This window comes from Gopherus flavomarginatus, chromosome 2 (genome assembly GCF_025201925.1).
Source record: "Gopherus flavomarginatus isolate rGopFla2 chromosome 2, rGopFla2.mat.asm, whole genome shotgun sequence".
Classification (NCBI taxonomy): Eukaryota; Metazoa; Chordata; order Testudines; family Testudinidae; genus Gopherus; species Gopherus flavomarginatus.
In genome coordinates, this window is record NC_066618.1 from 45,845,585 (window position 1) to 45,864,642 (window position 19,058).

The 19,058-nt window shown below is 41.4% G+C and overlaps 2 protein-coding genes across 4 annotated transcripts in view; one reads left to right on the plus strand and one right to left on the minus strand.

The window, feature by feature from the left end:
• CFAP69 (cilia and flagella associated protein 69) overlaps positions 1 to 13,869 on the plus strand; it is a 48,177-nt gene extending 34,308 nt beyond the window's left edge. For all 3 annotated transcript variants that reach the window (XM_050939534.1, XM_050939533.1, XM_050939535.1), the window contains 7 exons: positions 288 to 480; positions 1,213 to 1,350; positions 3,507 to 3,583; positions 4,016 to 4,213; positions 7,371 to 7,457; positions 9,070 to 9,174; positions 13,525 to 13,869. In XM_050939534.1, the coding sequence (XP_050795491.1) occupies positions 288 to 480; positions 1,213 to 1,350; positions 3,507 to 3,583; positions 4,016 to 4,213; positions 7,371 to 7,457; positions 9,070 to 9,174; positions 13,525 to 13,701 (975 nt within the window). In that variant the 3' untranslated portion in view covers positions 13,702 to 13,869. The remainder of the gene's footprint in view (positions 1 to 287; positions 481 to 1,212; positions 1,351 to 3,506; positions 3,584 to 4,015; positions 4,214 to 7,370; positions 7,458 to 9,069; positions 9,175 to 13,524) is intronic.
• FAM237B (family with sequence similarity 237 member B) overlaps positions 1 to 19,058 on the minus strand; it is a 1,214,420-nt gene that overhangs the window by 1,143,964 nt on the left and 51,398 nt on the right. The window lies entirely within an intron of this gene.

A 19,058-nucleotide genomic window follows, 5' to 3' on the forward strand; every position in this document is an offset into this window, starting at 1 on the left:
AAATCAATAGAGATACATTTGAGCATGCCCTTAAATGCCTTGATGAATTAGGAACTTAAAAGATACTTTATAGACAGATGGCTATCATTTTACTACTGGCAACCTAACGTACTCACATAAAACTTGTGGGCCTTCCACATGCAAGTGCATGTGGAAGTTTTTTTAAAGAAATTTTGACAACCAGTTTTGAACAGTTGGTCCATAGGATTTCTCTGTTTTGGCTATGAAGATGGAATTTCTTTGTGTTCTAAACTACTTTCAACTCTTTTCCCTGGTCCTCGACAAAGTTAAAACAAAAGAACATATGCAACCTAATTCTTGGAATATTGGTTGAATTTTGTGACAATTCTAAAACTGCTTCTCACATCAACGCCTGGCGAGGGAAAAAAGATCAAACTGCAGCTAGCCTTTTAATACATTTGTGGAAACAAGAGGAGTTGGAGCTGGGAGTCAAACATGATCAAGATGGAAGAATTGTTGGTAAGGGTTAGTAGACTTTAAACCATCTGTGTGCAGTTTCATTGAATAAAGTAGAAAATAAATTATTATTCTAACAACTGAGTCCTTGAAATATAAATAAATTTTAGTAAATTTCATTCCTATGTCAGTGCTTCTTCATCTGACCAACCTCAAAATGCATACATATAAAGTTTTAATTTTGTTATACAGGTTTGCCACTTGGTGGCATTTTCTTCATTACCTGGCAAGAGAACTATCTTTAATATCCTTAACTGTCTATTCCTTTTTAATGATTGACAGTTGAAAAGCTTCATTCTGCAGCTGTTTATCAGTTTGTGTCCTTAAGGATTGTTCTGTCATATTTCAGAGTTTACTTGAAAGTGGTTTTCCTCTAATGCTGAGAGCTTCCTGCAAATAACTTATACAGATATAAAATGTGAAATAGCAAGAAAGTGAAAGTTTTATTGTCAAAAGAAGTTATCAGTATTAATCAGTATTTCCTGGCCCAAATTCTGTCCTATCTGACACCAAATCAATGGAGCTATTCTAGGTTTGTGTGGGTATACGTTAAATGAGATGACTACCCCAGTTTTGGAGGTGACCAAGGATAAAAAGTGAAATATACCAGTATATAGTGGTTGGCTAATATTAAACTATATAACCTATTTTTAAAAAATTATAGAAGTTTAATAACGTGTAATCTGACACTTGTTAACTTTTTGTGTGTATGTGTGTATGTTATGAAATTATTAGATGCAAAGAAACCTTTAGTTGGCAGCTTCCAAGAACAACAAGGAGTGATCCCAATGCCTGCCAACTGCCCCAGCATTGCTATCATGGAAGTGTCTGAAAATATGAGGGCAAAAATTTATTCTGTATTATCCAAGCTAGGTAAGGAGTACACATTGCGTCCCAATTTTCAAAATGAACTTCGCCAGCAGCACAATATAGACATTGCTATACATGCTTGACCTACATTCAGGTTAGATATCAGGAAAAACTTTCTAACCATAAGGGTAGATAAGTTCTGGAATAGGCTTCTAAGGGACATTGTGGAGTCCCCATCATTGGAAGCTCTTAAAAACAAGTTGACAAACACCTGTCAGGGATGGTCTAGCTTTACTTGGTCCTGCCACAGCACAGGGGGGTGGACTTGATGACGTCTCAAGGTCCCTTCCATCCCTACATATCTATGATTCACAGACAACATCTCCATATTGCTTCTGTAATTCAGAACACCAGATGTGAGAAACAAATAGCATGGAAATGGATTATACAAAATTGGAAAGCTATTTACAGCATTTAAAACTGTGGCATACCTCTCAATGAAGCCATGTCACATACTGTTTTTTTGGTCTGATATGGCAGATACAAAAATCTATTGTTAAGACGTTTCCTTTCATGCCATGCTGCATGTCACAAAATGCTTAAAAACTGTAAAATGATGTAAAACATACTCTAATAAACATATACTACAGTGTTGGGCTACAAGTATTTTGTGAATGTGAGATTTATAATGAAATTTGGGCAAATATAGTATCTGAACAATTCAAAATTATGTTTATTGGATATTATTATTGAAATTCAACATGCACAAAAGTGAGAATGCAAAGTCCTAGTAGCTGTACCTTGCCTCCATCATCTCTGTTTAAATTTATTCTTAGTAACGTTTTATAAAATACAGGAGTCATTCTGTTTTCAAGGCTGAGTTCAGGAGTTAAAAGAGGCTGTCAGTACAAATCCCTGAAAGAAAGTACCAAAATCCCTGTAGTATGACTCTCCTGTTGGCTACTTCTCAGCTAAACAGCTCTGCTCTTCCATGATTCATCACTTTACTGGAGACACAGTATCATGCTTCTCAATAAGGAAGGAGTTAGCTACGTCTATCCCTTATGGCAGGGGTGGCCAACCCTGTGGCTCTGGAGCCACATGCAGCTCTTCAGAAGTTAATATGCGGCTCCTTGTATAGACACTGACTCCGGGGCTGCAGCTACAGGTGCCAACTTTCCAATGTGCCAGAGGTGCTCACTGCTAAAACCCTGGCTCTGCCACAAGCCCTGCCCCCACTCCACCCTTTCCCACACCCTCCCCTGAGCTTGCTGTGCCCTTGCTCCTCCCCCTCCCACCCAGAGCTTCCTACACGCCACAGGGCCGCCCAGAGGATTCAGGGGGCCTGGGGTCTTCAGCGGCGGGGGCCCTGCTTCGGCGGCAATTCGGCGGCAGGGGGTCCTTCCACTCCGGGACCCGCCGCCGAAGTGCCCCGAAAACCCTCAGCGGGGCCCCCCGCCACCAAATTACTGCCAAAGACCCAGCACTTCGGTGTCAGGACCGGAGCAGAAGCAGCTCCTGGGGCTGGGCCCCACAAGAGTTTTCCGGGGCCCCGGGAGCAAGTGAAGGACCCAGCTCCAGAGGCCCCAAAAAACTCTCATGGGGGCCCCTGTGGCTCCCGGGGCCTGGGGCAAATTGCCCCACTTGCCCCCCTCCAGGCAGCCCTGACACGCCACAAAACAGCTGATCAGCAGGTGTGGGGAGGGGAGAGGGAGGCGCTGAGCGGCAGTGTTGCTAATGGGCAGCAGCCGCTGGGAGCGAGGGGCAGGAGCTGGTTGCTGATGTATTACTGTGACTCTTTGGCAATGTACATAGGCAATTTTGACTCCTTCTCAGGCTCAGGTTGGCCACCCCTGCCTTATGGAATCTGACTCTAGTTTAAATAGAGGAACATTTCCTTGCCACACAAGAATAGCAGAGACATAACACCAGCCATGGCAATACAAGTGATTTGAAAGTTGTGTAAACACCCAGAAGTAAAGCATTAAAACAGAATGATTTAGTTACAGGGAAGTGGCTAGCTTATCACCAGAAGCCAGCACAAGTAACTGACAGGATTAGAAGAATGGTGAAGATACTATACACATTTGTGACAACACTTCTGCATTTGATAACATTGTGTCACACTTAGTAAGTGCCATGGTGTATTGTCTTATATTTTAAAAGACAAATAGATGATGTCATTCATATCTACATAATAATTAACAATACTTTTCTAGGCTTTGAAAATTTGCCTGGTTTGTCTGCTAAGGATTTTGTCACACTTGCTATCATACGTCGATATCTTGACTTTAAAGTGAGTATTTTTTAAAATATTACTACTCTACCATCATTTGCACAGACACAAAAAAATACAAGAAAAATAAAAACGTATTACAGCTGAAGAACCCCTTAATAACTGCAATATATACAAGTTATAGATTAGATTTAATACACAACCCTCAAAAGTTTTTTCTGACTTACTCTTCTTGAGCACTCGTGCGTGCGTGAGTGCATGCACACATTATGGCAACTTGTTATTGCCCCCTAATAAGTCAGTTTTGTACCACAAAAGATCGTGTGGCTGCAGATTTACACCCTGGTTCAACTCTCTGAAGACAAGCCCTGTGTAAGCATTCTGGAGAATAAAACTTAACAAAATGGAGAGCGGGGAGGATATACGAATTGTATTTTGTATTTTCAGAAATAAACATAAGCCTTTTTTAAAAATAGTCTGTTTAACACAAAGGTTGGAGAAGTCTGGAGTGAAATATGTGCAGAACTAAAAGAAGAAACATTCAGACCAGTCACTCCTGATGAGGAAGCCATGAAAGTTATTTCAGAGGCATCAGAAAATGTTGGAAAGATGGTTGCCACTCTCCAGACTCAAATGCTTGAAAGTCAACAGCACCAGGAACTCCAGGAGGAAGAAAAGGTTTACTCCAAGGTAAGACATGAAGTATTTTATTCAAGAAAAGCCCATTTACTTCAGTATAAATTATTTTGCTGGCTATTTATATTAGTAAGATTCTCTTGTTTAACAGAGTTCAAAGTCACACCATATTTGTATTAAAGTATTTTCTTCAGATTTCATTAGCAGTCAAAGTGAAATATTTTTTTAAATCTTAATTTTATTTCTCAAGTATTATAATTTTGTCAATATTTAATTAGCACTATGTAAGAAACAACTGTGCAGTATATCACCACTGGTAGAATCAAAATAGTAATCATACTACTATGTTTGTTAGGTCTGTCTCTCTTCTTTTGCAGAAGAGGGAAGGGCAAGTTTATAATAATTGTAAAGCAGCCATTATAAATAGATCTCTTTCTCCTAATAAAACTCTAAGGGCTGTATTAACACTTGCAGGGGTACATTTTTCCAAAATTGAGTTGAAACATGATTAATGGCAAAACTGGTTCCAATACAGTTTAACATAGCACAGGATGAATAGTGGATTTTTTTGATTCACTGGCAGTTTTGGAAACATAGGAGACAGAGGAGAGAAGTCCTCTTGGGTCAGTGCATTGTAAAGTCCAAAAATATTTCGCACTAAAATGAAGTGAAATGCTTTGATAGTACTGAAACAAAAAACTTCAAGTCAAAATGTTTCAGTAATGTCAAAACAAAACATTTCAGTTACACCCAAAAAAATATAGTTTAGACTTTCATGCATCTTGGCAAAAGCAAGCAAAGGATTCACAAAATGGCTGGAGGAGGTAAAGATGGAAGTGGTGCTTCCCTTATAAGCTTTAGCCCTGTGGAGAGAGCACTCATTTGAGAGACTTGGGTTCAGAGCCTTTCTCCTATCAGGCATAGGTAGGAACTGAACCCAGGTCTCTGACACCCCAGGTGAATGTGCTACCCACTGGGCTAAAGCTTATAAGAGAGATGCCAGCACTACCCTATCTCTTCCTCTTTTGAGACTCTTTTGCTTGCTTCTGTCAAAAGGCCTAAAAATGAAAATGAATTTTTTCAGATCATAGAATCATAGAACTGGAAGGGACCTCGAGAGATCATCTAGTCCAGTCCCCTGCACTGAAGGCAGGGCTAAGTATTATCTAGACCATCCCTGACAGGTGTTTGTCTAACCTGCTCTTAAAAATCCCCAATGATGGAGATTCCACAATCTCCCTAGGCAATTTATTCCAGTGCTTAACCACTCTGACGATTAGGAAGTTTTTCCTAATGTCCAAACTAAACCTCCCTTGCTGCAGTTTAAGCCCATTGCTTCTTGTCCTATCCTCAGAAATTAAGAAGAACAATTTTTCTCCCTCCTCCTTGTAACAACCTTTATGCATTCTAAACTGTTATCATATCCCCTCTCAGTCTTCTCTTCTCCAGACTAAACAAACCCAGTTTTTTCAATCTTCCCTCATAGATCATGTTTTCTAGACCTTTAATCATTTTTGTTGCTCTTCTCTGGACTTTCTCCAGTTTGTCCACATCTTTCCTGAAATGTGGTGCCCAGAACTGAACACAATACTCCAGTTGAGACCTAATCAGCATGGAATAGAGTGGAAGAATTATTTCTCGTGTCTTGCTTACAGTACTCCTGCTTATACATCCCAGAATGATGTATTACAGCGTTACACTGTTGACTCATATTTAGCTTGTGATCCACCATATCCCCCAGATCCCTTTCCGCAGTACTCCTTCCTAGGCAGTCATTTCCCATTTTGTATGTGTGCAACTGATTGTTCCTTCCCAAGTGGAGTACTTTGCATTTTTCCGTATTGAATTTCATCTGTTTACTTCAGCCCATTTCTCCAGTTTGTCCAGATCATTTCGAATTTTAATCCTATCCTCCAAAGCACTTGCAACCCCTCCCAGCTTGCTATCGTCCACAGACTTTATAAGTGTACTCTCTATGCCATTATCTAAATCATTGATGAAGATATTGAACAGAATCGGACCCAGAATCAATCCCTGCAGGACCTCACTTGTTATACCCTTCCAGTATGACTGTGAACTCTCTTGGAACAATTTTCCAACCAGTTATGCACCCACCTTATAGTAGTTCCATCTAGGTTGATTTCCCTAGTTTGTTTATGAGAAGGTCATGCGAGACAGTATCAAAAGACTTACTAAAATCAAGATATATCACATCTACCGCTTCCCCCACTATCCACGAGGCTGGTTTCCCTGTCAAAGAAAGCTATCAGGTTGGTTTGATATGATTTGTTCTTGACAAATCCATGCTGACTGTTATTTATCACCTTATTATTTTCTAGGTGTTTGCAAATTGATTACTTAGTTATTTCCTCCTTTATCTTTCTGGGTACAGAAGTTAAGCTACTGGTCTGTAAATCCCTGGATTGTCCTTATTTCACTTTTTATAGATGGGCACTATATTTGCCCTTTTCCAGTCTTCTGGAATGTCTCCCGTCTTCCATGACTTTTCAAAGATAATTGCTAATGGCTCAGATATCTCCTCAGTCACCTCCCTGAATAGTCTAGGATGAATTTCATCAGGCCCTGGTGATTTGAAAACATCTAACTTGTCTCAGTAATTTGACTTGTTCTTTCCCTATTTTACATCAAAACAAAACATTTCATTTCAACATTTCCAAAATATTTCAGCTTTTTCAGTTCAGTTGAAACCATGCAAATTCACAGATAGTTTCAGTCAACATGCAAACTGCATTTTCTGGTGAATAAACTGTTTTTACTGGAAAAAAATTTGTCCCAGTTCTAGTTTAAAGGGCCAGCTCAGATGTGCCAAAATTGTGTTGGAACTTTTCTTAAAGAAAACAATTCTAGCCCATGTGAGTAGGGGGTTGTCGGTTTGTTTTACATTTCATCCATGAGCTATGGTAATGCAATTTTTAGGTTATAAATTGAAATAAATCCAGAAATTAAAAATTAAGGTAATCACAGTAAAATTAATTCCCCAAAACAGCACATACAGTGTAAAAGTTTGATTACTAGATTATTAAATCTAAATATGTATGTAGCTGTCGACATTCTAAAAAAATTCCAGGGACAGCTCTTCAAAGAAATTGGAAGTCTGGAAGCCACTGTCCAAGCATCAGGAGCAAGGAATTCAATACAGTTAATGGAAATACATTGTGTATTACATCTCAAATCTCTTGTCACGTTTTAGATTCAAGCTATCCATAAGCAGAGAGAAATGGTAAATAAATCCTGGGAAAATTTCTTAACTCGAACATCAAATTATGAGGCTTTAAAGGTAAGAATTTTTTTTTAGGGGGGAGGGGGGGGAGATTTATATTAGCAATGTTGTTATATCGTTGAACAATTCCAAGCAGTTTTATTCAGTATTGAATACCAGTATATTGCTGTAGAAATTACAGCTGGACTCAAATCTGATTTAGTAATGCTCTAATAATAAGTAAGGCTCAGTGGTTAGTACACTTCCTTAGTACTTGAGAGACCAGGTTTGGTTCTCTGCTCCATTACAGATTTATTGTGTGAACATGGGCAAGTCATTTATTCTGCCTGTACCTGAATTCCCCGCCTGTTAAATGGGGATAATAATACGTCCCTAGGGGTGTAGTGAAGATGACTACATTAATGATAGTGAAGAACTTTTTGAGATCTGCTGATAAGAAGTATATAATAGCTAAGGTGTATTATTTTTATTCATAAAACATAACAGAAATGCTGTTCTTTACTGAAGAAAAGGCTTCTTGTCAGAGCCATGCAGTCACTAGTAACGTGACTGCTCCTCAATTTCCAGTCACAGAGTGGGGATGAGCGCACTCTCTGCAAGTACAGTCGTGCTCATGTGCAAAAGCAGATACCAAAAAGAGAGGCTAAAACTGCAAATTTGGCCATCATTGTGTTTTTGTTATAATCTATCCATTGGTTTTTCCCACAGCAAGTATCTGAAGATAACCTCAGGCTTGCTAATCCTTTCTGACACCAAGATCACTTTTACTGTGTACAGTTTTTGCGTTTACATTTCAAAAAGGGCATCCAGGCTCATTAGCTAGTGCAGGAGTTCCCAAACTTGGTTCACGGCTTGTTTGGGGTAAGCCCTTGGTGGGCCACGAGAGGCTTTGTTTACCTGCAAACGCTCAGGTAAACAAAGCATCTCGTGGTCCGCCAGGGGGAACAGGCCGCAAACCAAGTTTGGCAACCCCTGAGCTAGTGGATCATTCTGTTCAGTCAGATATTGGCTCAGCAGCAAGCCAGCCTATTCTGGGGAATGTCAGCCCACCATGCAAATCCAAAACGCAAAAGAAAAACTTGCATGTTGGGAAGGTATTGAGCAGCCTGGGACACCATAGCTCTCATGAGATTCCTTCCTCTTCTGCCCCTCAACTACTAATTCTAGGTCTGTCATGTCACTTCTGACCCTTTTCTCAGCCTCTATTAATGCTTAACTTTTACAACACCCTACCTCTGAGGTAGTCTGTAGTATCATTTCCCTTTCAAAGATGTGTAAACTGAGGTGTAGAGAGGATAAAGGATTGTCCAAGAGCAGAAATTGAGTGGCTGAGCTATGAATAAAGGCCCAGATTCTTGACTCCCACTCCCTGTTCTGACTACTAGATCATACTCCCAAGACAGAGTACTAATGGCTACACTTACTCTGTTCTGTCTTTTTTTTTATCCCCTGGCTGCAATACCAAATTGTTTTGTTTTCCAACAGATTTTGATGAATCAGCTCATATTACAGACTTTACATTCTCATTATTCATATTTTCGTTAAAAGTAAATAGAAATGACCCTTCATGTTTTATTTTATAATACTAATTACATGTTCTCTGTCTGGTTGCATGTGGTGCGGTGCTGATTCTCATAAAAATAACTCTTACTTTGCTAAATATCTTTAGAAAGCAAAAAGACTTCAGGAAAAATCAATAGATGCTTCTAGATCAAAGTCAAGACCACAGAATGCAACGCTCCACTCAACTGAAATTAAAGGCCTGAATACGACAGTAAGTAAAGTTTCCAGGCATTCAGCTTAACTCACAATAACAAGCTAATGGAAATAATATAGTGTAGTTTAGGCTCAAGAGTTAGTTAGTTTTTGTTTGTTTGTTGGTTGGTTGGTTTTTTAATGTTAGGCTCCCTGTCCGTTCCAGAAATGAGTTCATCTCAGTCTATTGTATCTTTTTTCCAATCCCCTCTTTTCCCAAGTTGCTTTAAGAAATGTCCTTGATGACCAGACCCAAGCATGTGAGGTTAAAGTACTGTGCCTTTTTTAGCAGAAAGATGTCTATTATGAATGCACATGTTTTGATACCTTTGATGCTTCAGAAAAGGGTTTTTATCACAAAGGCCTTTTCCAGCAGTGTGGCTTTTACTCCTTGAGCCTGCAAAGATCATGAAAGAGTCCTGAAAGCATTCTTGATGGGAGTTAGTCTTGTCTTTTAGGTAGATGTCTGCACAGAGCCCCACCCAGCATAGTTAGTAAGCACCACTTTTACCACTGTAACACATCCATAGGCATCAGGGAATTGAAATTGGTCAGAGAAGGTCTCTGTGATCTGAAGCTACTGTAAAAAAAAATTCAGGTATGTAGGCTCTACCATTTATGGGTCAATCTTCTAAAGGGAGTGCTACAATCAGGGTCCAGGCACTTCAAGGGGAGAATAGGGGTTTTGAACTCCAAAGAATAAGCACTTAAATGAACTGATTGTATACATTGTTATTGTGCATAAAAATATGCCAAGTAAAAACTTTTATGAATGCTTGCAATGTTCTGAATCCATGATCATTGAGATATGTATAAAAACTGTGGTTATGAATCTTTGTATTGATGTATATACAATAGTATGTTCATGTCCAGTACTATAATTTCAAGTACACGTTATAGCAAGGGGGAGGGGATGGCAGCTCCAGCCAAGCCAGTTATTTTACACAAAACTAACTTCAAGTACCCATCCATTGCCCAGTTAGAAAAAAATCATTGGGAAATGGGAAAACACTGAAACAACTTGAAACGGAAAAGAAAACCCCAGACTTGGAAAACTAAGGACTTCTACATGTAATGCTGACAGACCCTGGTCATCGGCAAGCAGGATAGAACTGGGGACCTTTGGAGCTTGGTGCATGAGCCTCTACTGCATGAGCTAAAAGCCAACTGCCTGGTAGCTAAGGCTGTAAAGCAGACTCATTTTATCTCTCTCTTAAGTGGTCTCAGTACCACTAGATGGGACAGAACACCACACCCAAAGGTGTGTGGGTTACATACACTGCCACTTATGTCAGTATAACTTATGTCACTCAGGGGTGTGAATAAGTCACCCCCCTTAGTGATGCAAGTTACTCTGACCTAAGTACCAGAGTGAACAGTGCTATGTAGTTGGGAGAGTTTCTCCTGCTGACATAGCTACTGCCTCTCGCGGAGGTGGTTTTCTTATACTGACAGGAGAGCTCTCTCCAGTTGGCATAGAGCGTCTTCGCCAGATGCTCTACAGCAGTGCACCTGCATCAGTGGGTCATTTCCCCTGTCATGAATCCCCATAACCTGAGAGAAAGGGGAAAAAACTGCAAACCCTTACAAAGGAAGGGATTTGAAGTGAAGGACATCCAAAAACTCAGGGCCAGCCTGGAAGCAGAGTGTGGTCTGTGAAAGGCTAAATTCTCTGTGACAGAGGGTATGCTGAGAAACTGTTCAGAGGCAATAGGTAACTTATATTAGAAAATGGAATTTAGCTAATATGGAAATGTAAAGCCTGAAGTTGCGTATTTGTTTGTTTTCTGTGTAACTTGTATGTGTTTGCTTTTCCTTCCTATTTCATCTTTGAATCTGATTTTTTTTTTCTGTCAGGGGGGTTACTTTTACACCAAGCAGGTATCTGTTGTGTAAACTGTGTAGAGTGTATGTGCCAAAGTGAACTGATAACTGGGGGCAAGTTTCACTGCTTCAGGGGTGAGGAACCAGAGGAGAAAAGTCTCAGCACTTGGTAAATAAAAATGCATGGTGGACTATTTTGGGGAGACTTGGAACTGGGAGGACTTTTGGGATCACCCTGCAGAGAGTAACTAGCCTGGTGGAATCCACAGCGAGACCTTTATGTTTGTAGATTGGTTACTGGTGTCAGGGCTCTGAGTTATAGCAGCATATCATTAAGGTCAGGCAGTGGCAGAATCCATAACATTGTATACAACCAGTTGATTCACTTGCTTAGTCTTTGGCATTCAGACCCCCTGTACTCCCCTTGTGGTGTCTGTACCTTGATATCACAGGAGGATTTCTATGAAAAATTTGGAGAGACCAGGACCTTGTGCCTCTGTCACTGGGAAGACCTGAGCAGCTCTTAATGACTTCAGTAAGGACTTCCTTTCCAGTTATCCATTCCTTTACAGATGTCCCATCTGATGTGACTGAAAACAAAGTCTTTGGAAAAAGAAAGTTCAAGTTTAATCCAGTTTTTTCCCTTTTCTTCATTACCTTATATATGAGAGAGAGAGAGAGAGAGAGAGAGAGAGAGTGTGTGTGTGTGTGTGTGTGTGTGTGTGTGTGTGTGTGTGTGTGTGTGTGTGTGTGTGTGTGTGTGTGTGTGTGTACACAACTACCTCTTCCTCATAAGATTTCAGATGTTTTCAGGATCTCCTTGGGAGCATGACAAAGTCTCTGTGTCCTGAGCTCTTGACAGTCCAGGAGAAGACTTGCTGTCTAATATGTTGAAGTTGAGATGAAAAGAAGAAAATTACCATTCCAGTCAGAGTGCCTCATGAAGACAGCTCAGGGCTTCTGACTTACTTCTATCTGCTTCTATACCTGTGGGGTCCTGTTGAGCAGACAAGATGTAGGAAGTTCTTTTAATGTGGATCTTATTACATTTCTTGGACATGTTGCCTTGAATTGTTGTTCCAGCATCTGCAGAAAAATCAAGGAGAGATGAGTCCATCTACAAAAAGAAAATAAATTTATCAGTAGAACGTCATATTCTTCAGCAACACCGCACATGAGAATTACAAATTACACACATTGCTGGCAATCAACAGCTCATATTTGTGAAACAAGAGTCTCTCTGCACCCAGATCCCTCCATTAGAATGTTCTCTGTATGTGAGGAGGGAGGAATCTAGGATGATTGTTGCAGAAGGCCAATTGTGACCAGATCTGTTCCAAAAGAGCTCCATGTTGTTAGTTTGTTTGGTGGAGACTACAGTTAGTATCTGCCATTCATACCTCAGACTTCTGAGCTTTCCCCTGAGGTCTCTAGTCCAGGATAGAGGATTTGCCATTCCAGTGCTTTGACCTCTTCAGTTTAAAGATGGCTAGTATAATGGAAAAACTGTAGGTCTCTAGAAGACCTAAAGATCAAAACAAATCTCATCTAGAAGCCACTCCACATCAAACTCTTATCCCATCCTCCCCCCACCCAGGGAGCCGTTATTAACATTGAATGTCTAATGTTTCTGAACGCAATAGATTAGAGCGGTTAGAAGAGCATCAGAGAAAGAGGTTCTAGTCTCCTTATTTCCTTATTCTCAAGGCATAATCAAGCCTGGTGGAGAGAGTTTGTGGGGTGATATGATGCACTAACACAGGGGTAGGCAACCTATGGCACGTGCGCCGAAGGCGGCATGTGAGCTGATTTTCAGTGGCACTCACAGTGCCCGGGTCCTGGCCACCATTCCAGGGGGCTCTGCATTTTAATTTAATTTTTAATGAAGCTTCTAAACATTTTGAAACCTTGTTTCCTTTACTTACAACAATATTTTAGTTATATATTATAGACTTCTAGAAAGAGACCTTCTAAAAAAGATTAAAATGTGTTACTGGCACGCGAAACTTTAAATTAGAGTGAATAAATGAAGACTCAGCACACCACTTCTGAAGGGCTGCCAACCGCTGCACTAACACATATAACTAGGGATTCTGGGAATCGGTTACAGAATTATCTTAGACTATAAACAATGGAAATACTGCTCTCACCCTCTTTTACAAACCAGCCTAAGGAAGCCAGTTGACCAATACATTACAATTCACAGTTTATTACTTCACTAAAATATTTGCAATACTGCAATCCAAATAGCAGAATACACTGTACATCTTATTCTTCTAATGAGAACTTGGTTTTCTTTTCTTTTCTAAAGCTCAGACATAAAGGCTGAGCAGCATAGTGCATCAAGATACCAGTCAAGAAGCTGTTCAATCTACATTATTGATAGAATAATTATGTTTAAAGAGTATTTTGAGAGGAGCTAGGAAACCTTCATAATGCATCTCCAGCTTCTGAGTAGCATTTTGGAAAGACAGGGCCTGTGATTTAACTCTCATTTCATTTTAAAGACTAATATGAATGTCAAGCCATTTGTTTTGTTTTCTAGATTGCATCTGGTCGCTTGGTAACTGTAGAAAGTACACCTTCTGAATTAACTGGAGGGCCTCTGGCTGACACAGACCTTGCTCTTAGAAAGCTCTCTGTTCGTGGAGGAGCCTTAAAAAAGATCAAAGGAGTTAAAGTGTTGGACCCATTCAAGAAAGATTCAGTATCTATAAAGTAAACATTGTCCTGTACTGTTTCAGACAGTGCTTTGTATTTTTTAGTTAACGTATTTCCAAACATCGTTTGTAAAATATAATCTATTTGTATTTCTTTGGTTAAATATATAGAAGATCTTGATATTAATTATTATAGATGAAAATCTGTTTTTGCTTTACAAAAAATGTGAACATCCCAATCTTCATGAATAAAGAATTCCATGCAGTATGTGTTCCAGAGGTTCATTGATTCTGATAATTGAGGCCAGCTGTCCTAGGCTCAGCTTACCCTGACTCAATAGCTGGCTGGATGTGCCTCAGTTTCCCCTGTTGGTACCATAAAGTATACAAATGTCAGAAACCAGTTGTCAGCTTCCAGGTGCAGAGTCACCCACTAACTCTCTCATGCAAGTGAAGATACTCTGGAATATCCTGCTCTCCCTATATCTTTCAGGCCTCCTCTGATCTTATTCCATCAGTTTCTGCCCAGACAATTGCCCAAATTCCCTCTTGACAGAGAACTGTGTCAGTCCCACCCGAGCCTCTTTGGAGAGACCTCCCTAGCCCCACTGGTCCCCTGCCTGAGCCACAGTCCTTTTTATATGAAGTGGAAACAGCTCAGAGGCAGCATATTAGGTGACCTGAGCAAAGGCCAGTGTTTTGGGGCCCTAACCCCTTACATATCCAGGTTTCCTGTGCCACTGATTGACCTTGCAATTTGTAGCTATCACAACACTGCAGCATAAATTAACTGTGTATAGTGTCTGTCTTTCCCACCCACAGGGGAAATACAAACATTCACTGTGTAAAGGGGTAAAGGAAATTAGAAAAAAACTTGTTTAATTCTCTAGAACTTAACCACAAATTAGTCCCTTTTGTAATTCCTAGGAAGAGGATTTTTTCTGTGTGTGCTTTTCTTCACAATCCAGTAGCTGTGTTTTGAATGGAAAGAATTTATAGGGTGCTGTAGGCAAAAATGAAGGCAGACATTTGTTGAAATATCCTACTTTAATTCTATATAAAGAAGACTGCAAAGGAAAAAATGACATAAAATCATGTACCAACACCATTAATTGTAATTAATCCTCTAAGACCTCTCCACGTTCCATTGAAGTCAGTCAGTTTCTCATATGGAGGGGCAGTAAGCATGGCCCTAAATGTTACTTTGTAAGTCATGAAAGCTATCTCTAATGTTAGCCAAGATTATTTCAGCTGAACCATGTCAATTTACAGCACCCGAGGGTCTGGCTCCTTGCTGGTTGTTGGGGTTTAACCTACATCTGGCTTGTTTAGTTTATGTTTATAAGATTTTTTTTTCCAAATTCCCCCTGCAGAAAATTTAGCCATGCTTTATTAAAGAAGCATTTCTTTGCTTTCTGTATGCAAGGGTGACAAGTATTTTAATCTTTCTTTGTGGAATTTATAAAGGAACTAAATGTAAGCAGCTCTGCCATTTCTGACATACTGTAACTGAGTAGTTAATAGAGACTATGTACATTAGGCACAGTCAATAGGCAGACCGCAGGCCAAATCCAGACCCCCAGTGGCTGGCAGGGGAACCCAGGCCCACCTTCTACTCTGGGTTCTGGCTTAGGGACCCTCAAGGTCTGTTCCTTCCTGGACCTTCCTGTCTTTACCATCTGGCTCTCCCCCCTCTCGGTTTTATCAGCATCATCACTTCCTCCTCCCAGGGAGCAACTACAGGCTACATATCTCTGCAGCCTCCAAACACTCTCCCATCTTCCAGAGAGTGACTGCAGCCTCCTCTGCTGTCAATTTCCTGTCTTTATAGTCCCAGTCCTAGTCCAGCTCCTTCCTCCTCAGCTGGGCTCCCTCACTCAGTCAGGGGATTACTTGGCCACCTGATTCCCCTCAGTTGTGGATTGTTGGGTTAATTATCCCCTTGTTTTTACTCTGCATTAACCCTTTCTGGGCAAGGATGGGGTGAACACCCCATCACAGCACTGTATAGAAATGTTAATGTCTTCTTTCTCCAGATACTATTATTTGTAAACATGGATTGGCATATACAGAGATTTTTATTAGCTTGCAAAGATACAAACCTGGGCTGCCATGTTATTGATCCACTTGTCCTAACAAGCACTTTAGCCTAATTACTGAAAGGGGGAGGGGGGAGGGAAATCGCTACACCTGTACTGCTAAAAGGTATATCTACGCTGCAACATAAGCCCAGGGTTAGTGGAATGTGAGTCCATGGACCCAGGGTTTTTAAGCCCAGGGCTTGAGCACCCACACTACATATTGACACTAGTTTACTGGACACTAGCACACAGTAGCTCCAGCAAACACAATGCAATAAGCAGACCTGAGTCCAACCAACTATTTCCCAGACTTTCTCGCCCCCTCCTGAAATGTGGTTGCTCTAGCCCTTTGTTCCTCGTTCAGTGTCAGAAAACTTGGCTGTCCACCCTGCACATTCCAGGAAGTTGTCGTAGCCCACCAAGTTCCCAACAGATCCTGCCAAGCCATCTTTTGGGGCTGCATACTCCCAGCAACCAGAGCCAGCCACATGGAGGAGTTGCCAATTGAAGAGTTCCTCTTGATTGGTCTTTAACTCCTGTGTCAGGAAACAGGCAGAGATTCCATGAGATGCTGGTGGATATTTCGGCGGCATCTTCTGACCCACCAAAGATACCTCACAGAGCAACAGGAGGAAGAGGAGGATGACAATACAGGTGTGGAAGCTTCAAACTGGCTGATGCTGCTTATGACTTTCAGTATAGCCACTGATCCCCTGCCACTTAGACTGGTACTTCTGGAGCATGGCCACAAGCACAGACCAGTGAGATCACATGGTCCTGCAGACCTGAGATGACCAGAACTTTTGCATGAAGAAAGCTACATTTCTGAAGCTTTGTGAGCAGCTTGCCCCAACTGTCCAGAATCTCAGTGCATGCATGAGGAGATGGCCATATCAGTCCAAAAGAGGGTTGCTATAACTGTCTGGAAGGTGGTTACCCCAGACTGCTACTGGCCAGTTGCTAACCAATTTGGTGTTGGAAAGTCGACTATAGGTAAAATGATGGTGGAGGTTTTTCAGGCAATCAGGTGTGCGATTTACCCAGCAGTGGTGGGCGTAAACAATATCTCGGAAGTAATTGCTGGTTTTGAGAGAATGGGCTTTCCAGACTGCGCCAGGACCACTGACGGGACTCATGTCTATAATTTGCCCTTCTCGGGGAGTAAATGAGTATATGCACCACAAAGGGTACTACTCAATTATTATGCAGGCCCTTGTGGACTACAGAGGCCAATTTATGGATGCCAACATGGGCTGCAGTGGAAAGGTTCATAATTCCAGGATTTTCTGCTGATCAGGAGTCTATCTTCATGGACAGGACACTATTCCCACCACATGACATTGTCATAAATGGAGTTACTGTCCCCATGTTATTCTGGGGGCCTCCACAGATCGCCTTTTGCCTTAGCTTATGGAACCACAGCCTGATCTCAGAGCTCCTGGCAAAGGAAGGTTTAATTACACCCCGAGCAGTTGTAGAATGGTGACTGGACGTGTGTTTGGTGGATTGAAATCCTGCTGGCACAGTCTATAGACCCATTTGGATTTCAGTGTCATCAAGGCTGTCTACATTACTGTGGCTTGCTGTGCTCTGCACAATCCTTGGGAAGCCAAAAGTGAGCCGTTTGCTCCTGAATGAGCCCAAGACAGTCATGGATTGTTGAACCAGTACTCAACCAGAAATACACAGTATAAGATGTGATGTAGTGATGAAAATAAACTCTCTTAATAAAATAAAAGCCTTACAAAAATAACAATATTAAAGCATGGCCAGGCAGGCCAGCTGCCTGTAGAACACTGGAACAGTAATAAACCAACACCACAACCTGTAATAAAACAAAGCATCAGCCAAACTCTGAACACTGAAAACAGTCCCATCAATAAAATCCCCTAATTTTGCATGGCCCCTGGCATGTTCTTTCCCTTTCTTGTGTGTTTAGCATGGGTGTGGAGGCTTGCCCCCAATACTACAAGGGGAAGGAGGTCAGCTTGGGGGTGGAAGTATGCTGAGGATGGGTTGCCCCTGTCCAGCTGTTGTTGAGTCCAGATTTCATGGGCCTCCGAGCCATGGAATTGTTCAAAGTGTTCCTGGTATGCAGTGCATGGTACAGTGAAGGGTGCTCTGCCTATGGTGCAGGAGCCTGCACTCTTGTGGCCGTTAGCAAAACCAGCCACCCAAACAGGTCTTTCTGCTGGGCTCTATCTTTCTCCTTCAAGTGACATTCCTGTTCCAGGAACCGCGGTACAAGTGTTTGCTCCTGTCCTGCAATTCTGTCTGTCCTCAGGCTCTGCTGCCTGCCTGTTCCTTTCCGTTTGCCCCTTATTGGCCTTTCCGCTTGTCATGAATCCTTCTGTGTTTGGTATTGCACATGCTTGTTGGTCTGTCCAGAATGTCAGCCATAAGTTCTTCCTGGAAACTCTTCCTCTTGGACCACCACAGAGACCCAGGCTTCTGCTGGCATGCACTTGAGCTGCCAAGGTACAGCAGCCAGTAGAGGTGCCTGCCAGAAGACATAAAACAACATTATTATCTCAGTGACTCACAAATAATTCAGTGTATGAGCACAAAAATATCCTTATTGATGCTCAAGGACAAAAACTGATACTTTGTAAAACTGCACTTCAGTATATTGTGAGAGGAACTCTTCGGATCCTCAAAGCTCTGTGGTCACAACTGGGATAACTGCTGGGAGAAAATGATGAACAGAGAATGGTAAGTGTAAAATCACAATTTAATTTAAAAATTGCAGACTGCCTTGGGCTTTGAGGAGGAGAGGTGGCCATGGTGTACTATACAAGCCTTCTCTGTCATTGCAAGCATTCCACATTTTGGAGGACATAACAATTATTGTGGTTCCTGAAAGGCAAGGAGAGAGGTTTTTTCCAAGCTGCCAGTGGCAGGCCAACTGTGTATGCCACTGAAGTATTCAAACTTATTGTGACCGAACAGCATGTCTACAAGTGGAGTGGGCTCGTCAGCTATCAAGGTGGCCCTGGAAAATACACTCCCTGAAATGTGACTACCTAGCTGGAGTTCTGCTGTGGGTAAAGATTGCAGCTATTAGCACTCAGGATTGGGCAAAACTCATAGTGGAATCAATAGAATGCTGTGTTAGTATGGATTACCACCTCGCCACAACTTCCAATACAGCCTTTGATGATTGCATACAAACCTACACATTTATACAGACACAACTACATCGCCCACCCCACCCCAGGCACACTTCTGGACTGCATACAACCCCCCAGCTGTATTTTGGACCAATTATTTCATTGCCCATGGACTACACCCTAGCGTAAATGGACTACATTTGCACATAGACTACATTTCAACCTGCC